Raw genomic sequence first — 4,375 nt, 5'->3', positions numbered from 1 at the left:
CATTTTGTGTTTTCATTTAGCCTAGTGTTTTTAAGCTTCATCCGTATTATATAGCATGGATGTATCACAAATTTTCATTCCTTTTTATGGCTGAACAATACATTGTATGTATAGTCATGTGCTGCTTACTGTTTGAGTCAACAACTGACCACCTCTACATTAAATAAAAGAAAAAAACTACACTTACTTTGATAGAGGTTCTTTGTTTTTTGTAAAGGGTAGAGTTTTATTGTGCCTCAGATCTACCTTTTTACATATCATTTCAATCTTTTTTAACTTTGGTTATCAATATGTAGGTATTAAAACTGCCTTCACCAGAAAATGTGGGGAGACAGCTTTCATTGCACCCCAGTGTGAAATGATTCCAATTGAATGGGTTTGCAGAAGAATAGCAACTGGTTCTTTTCTCAAAAGAAATCCTGGTGTCAAGGAAGGATATAAGTTTTACCCACCTAAAGTGGAGTTGTTTTTCAAGGTAATTATCTTATGCCTCTATTTTATGTCTTACTATAACATGGCAATAAATTTATAATTAGAAACTCTAAAGGTTTAAATATTCAAGCAAAGTTTTTGATATTTTGATATTGCAAATGTCATCCCAAAATTTGTCTTATCTAGTTGCCAGTGTCAATAATGTACACTTCCATTAGCAATGATAGATCAAATTTTAAAAAGAAAGCATCTGAAAATCTTACCTTTGAACCAAGATGACTAATAGGAGGACAAGAAAACTAACATTTAGTTAATTTTTTAAAATTTAGTTGAAATCTTTTATATTCTAATACAGGAAAACTATACTAACAATGTCTCTTGTAAGTAAAAATATATAAATAAAGGTTGTAAGAATCAGTGGTTATGAATTTTTATAGGCTTTACTGCTTTAACCATCTTCATTTATGCTGTTAAGCATAGATCTGCTTGGGAAGCAATATCAGTGTTGCTTTTTAATCAATAAGTTATATAACTTGTGTATTATGATTATATAGATGAAGAATTTATAAAGATATTGTCATATAAAGTTGGGACACAGCTTAGAATAGAATGAAATTATTTCATTTTTTTCATTTACCTCTTTGTCTGAGGTCTCTTGAATTATCAAATAATGTCCCTAAAAAATTATAGTCCTGTATAAATTCTAATAAAAAGTGAGGTCAGGAAGTTATGAGAACTGTAGTTTTGGAAAGATTTGATTGATTAAAATGTGCTTTGACCTTCCTGTCATGTCTGATGACTGTTACTAAGGAAAACAAAATCAGAAACTTAAATTCTGTTTAAATTCGTTTTTAGAGGTTAAATTCTTTGAAATACTTTGTGACCTAGAATAAGTTACTCACCTAAATACTTTGAATTTTAAAGTGCTATTGAGAGTAGACAAATTAAGAGTGATAGTTTTTTCTGCTTGCAGGAGCTAACTAGGAAAAAAAGAAAAAAGGAGTAATAATTGCTTTGAATTAAGGAGTATCATAAACAAAAAAATTCTTTAGATGTCTCATTTTGTTGCTCAGGCTGCTCTTGAACTCCTAGGCTCAAGCAATCCTCCTGCCTCAGCCTCCTAAATTACTAGGACCACAATGTGAGCCATTGCACCTGGCTCAAAATTTCTTTCTTTTCTTTTCTTTTTTTTTTTGAGACGGAATCTCCCTCTGTTGCCTAGGTTAGAGTGCAGTAGCGCCCTCTCAGCTCACTGCAAGCTCTGCCTCCCGGGTTCACGCCATTCGCCTGCTTCAGCCTCCTGAGTAGCTGGGATTACGGGTGCGTACCACCACACCCAGCTAATTTTTGTATTTTTAGTAGACGGGGTTTCACCATGTTGGCTGGGCTGGTCTCGAACTCCTGACCTTGTGATCCGCCCACCTCAGCCCCACCAAAGCACTGGGATTACAGGTGTGAGCTACCATGCCCAGCCGTGGCTGAAAATTTCTAAGGAGTTCATGCTCAAGGTGAAAAGGATGTTGGTTTTCTGAAAAGTTCAAAATTTTAGATTTAAGTTAATTGTACTACTATACTTTATTCACAGGATGATGCTAATAATGACCCACAGTGGTCTGAGGAACAGCTGATTGCTGCAAAATTTTGCTTCGCTGGACTTGTTATAGGCCAAACTGAAGTGGATATCATGAGTCATGCTACACAGGCTATATTTGAAATACTGGAGAAATCCTGGTTGCCCCAGAATTGTACACTGGTTGATATGAAGGTACAGATAAAACAATGGGATTTGAAAGTAAAGGTTAGAGTTGAGAGATGCTTTCATAGAATAGTTTTTGAAAACTTTGTTGACGTGCTATTTCCAGATTGAATTTGGTGTTGATGTAACCACCAAAGAAATTGTTCTTGCTGATGTTATTGACAATGATTCCTGGAGACTCTGGCCATCAGGAGATCGAAGCCAACAGAAAGACAAACAGGTAGATAATGTGTCAGGTTTTTTATCCTTTTTGAGGTCAAGCTGAGATAGAGGAGAAAGGAGAGATGAGGGGAAAAAGCAAATTATTGTTCCTAATGATAGGAACCTGTTTTGTTGATTGCTGTTTATTTTTAAAGATAAATATCTCCAGTATCTTAATATAAGAATAATAGGAATAATACTTTACATTTATAAAGCAAATTTCTCATCTGTTATCTTAATAACATTCCCACAAGAATAACAGCAAGTACTATCTTTGACTAAATGAAAACTAAGGGTCTTAAGAGGATGGGTGTCTTCACAATTACTAGAGTCAGGGGCAGATCTAGGACTCTATCCCAAGTCTCCTGGATGTTACCAGGCTCCATTTCTGCTCCTATAAAAAAACAGTAGACACTTTGCAAAAGAAGATATTCATGTAGCCAACAAACATGAAAAAAAGCTCATCATCAGTGATCATTAGAGAAATGCAAATCTAAACCGCAATGAGATACCATCTCACACAAGTCAGAATGGCTGCTATTAAAAAGTCAGGAAACAACAGATGCTGGAGAGGCTGTGAAGAAATAGGAACACTTCTATACTGTTGGTGGGAATGCAAATTAGTTCAGCCATTGTGGAAGACAGTGTGGTGATTCCTCAAGGATCTGGAACCAGAAATACCATTTGACCCAGCAATCCCATTACTGGGTATACACCCAAAGGAATATAAATCATTCTACTGTAAAGACACGTGCACAGGAGCAGCACTATTTATAATAGCAAAGACATGGAACCAACCCAAATGCCCATCAGTGATAGACTGGATAAAGAAAATGTGGTACATGCACACCATGGAATACTATGCAGCCATAAAAAAGAATGAGATTGGCCAAGGTGGGTGGATCACAGGGTCAGAAGTTCAAGACCAGCCTGCCTGGCCGAGATGGTGAAACCTTGTCTCTAAAAATAAAATAAAATAAGCCAGGCATGGTGGTGGGCGCCTGTAATCTCAGCTACTCGGAAGGCTGAGGCAGAGAATTGTTTCAACCCAGGAGGCGGAGGTTGCAGTGAGCCAAGATCGTGCCACTGTGCTCCAGCCTGGTTAATAGAGCGAACCTCTGTCTCAAAAAAAAAAGAAAAAGAAAAGAATGAGATCATGTCCTTTGCAGGGAAATGGATGAAGCTAGAAGCCATCATCCTCAGCAAACTAACACAGGAACAGAAAACGAAACACCACATATTCACACTCATAAGTGGGAGTTGAACACTGAAAACACATGGACACAGGGAGGGGAACAACACAAACCGGGGCCTCTTGCAGGGTGGGGAACAACGGGAGGGAGAGTATTAGGACAAATACCTAATATATATGGGGCTTAAAACCTAGATGACAGGTTGATGGTGCAGCAAACTACCATGGCACATGTATACCTATGTAACAAACCTGCACATTCTGCACATGTATTTAAAATAAAAAATAACCAAATTAGAGCAAGACCCTTTCTATACCTAATATATAAAAATTCTCAAGGCAGTTAATTGTAGTTGCTAGTACAGAAAACACTTAAGAGAAAATAAAAGTATACTGTGGAACTTTCTCTAGTTTAATTCAGGAAGTGAAAAGATGCATTTTCAGAAGTATCCCTTGCTATACAAGCTCTTCATCCCTCCCCAAAACACAGAAACCAGATAGTTTCAGGTAGCAAGAGATACTTGTTTTCTAAACTTTCTTATTTTCTAGTCTTATCGGGACCTCAAAGAAGTAACTCCTGAAGGGCTCCAAATGGTAAAGAAAAACTTTGAGTGGGTTGCAGAGAGAGTAGAGGTAAACCTTCTATAGTGAAACTGTACTGTATTATGTATTATGTGTTTTTCTTCTAAGAAAATCTTGTTTCAAAAGAAAAAAATGGGAGAGTATAGTGCTTTTCTCTTCAGTGACTTTGTTTTATTTTATTTTATTTTATTTATTTTATTTTATTTTATTTT

General features: G+C 36.4%; 1 protein-coding gene across 4 annotated transcripts in view; it reads left to right on the top strand.

Annotated features, from left to right (window-relative positions):
- Positions 1–4,375, top strand: part of PAICS (phosphoribosylaminoimidazole carboxylase and phosphoribosylaminoimidazolesuccinocarboxamide synthase) — a 34,487-nt gene that overhangs the window by 15,327 nt on the left and 14,785 nt on the right. For 3 of the 4 annotated variants that reach the window (XM_017849228.1, XM_017849230.1, XM_017849231.1), the window contains exons 4-7: positions 297–475; positions 2,018–2,197; positions 2,295–2,408; positions 4,131–4,214. In XM_017849228.1, coding sequence (XP_017704717.1) covers positions 297–475; positions 2,018–2,197; positions 2,295–2,408; positions 4,131–4,214 — 557 coding nt within the window. The remainder of the gene's footprint in view (positions 1–296; positions 476–2,017; positions 2,198–2,294; positions 2,409–4,130; positions 4,215–4,375) is intronic. The other variant, XM_017849229.1, reaches the window with a different exon arrangement.

This window comes from Rhinopithecus bieti, unplaced genomic scaffold, assembly GCF_001698545.2.
Source record: "Rhinopithecus bieti isolate Rb0 unplaced genomic scaffold, ASM169854v2 scaffold_31527, whole genome shotgun sequence".
Lineage (NCBI taxonomy): Eukaryota > Metazoa > Chordata > Mammalia > Primates > Cercopithecidae > Rhinopithecus > Rhinopithecus bieti.
This window is presented reverse-complemented; position numbering and strand designations above follow the sequence as displayed.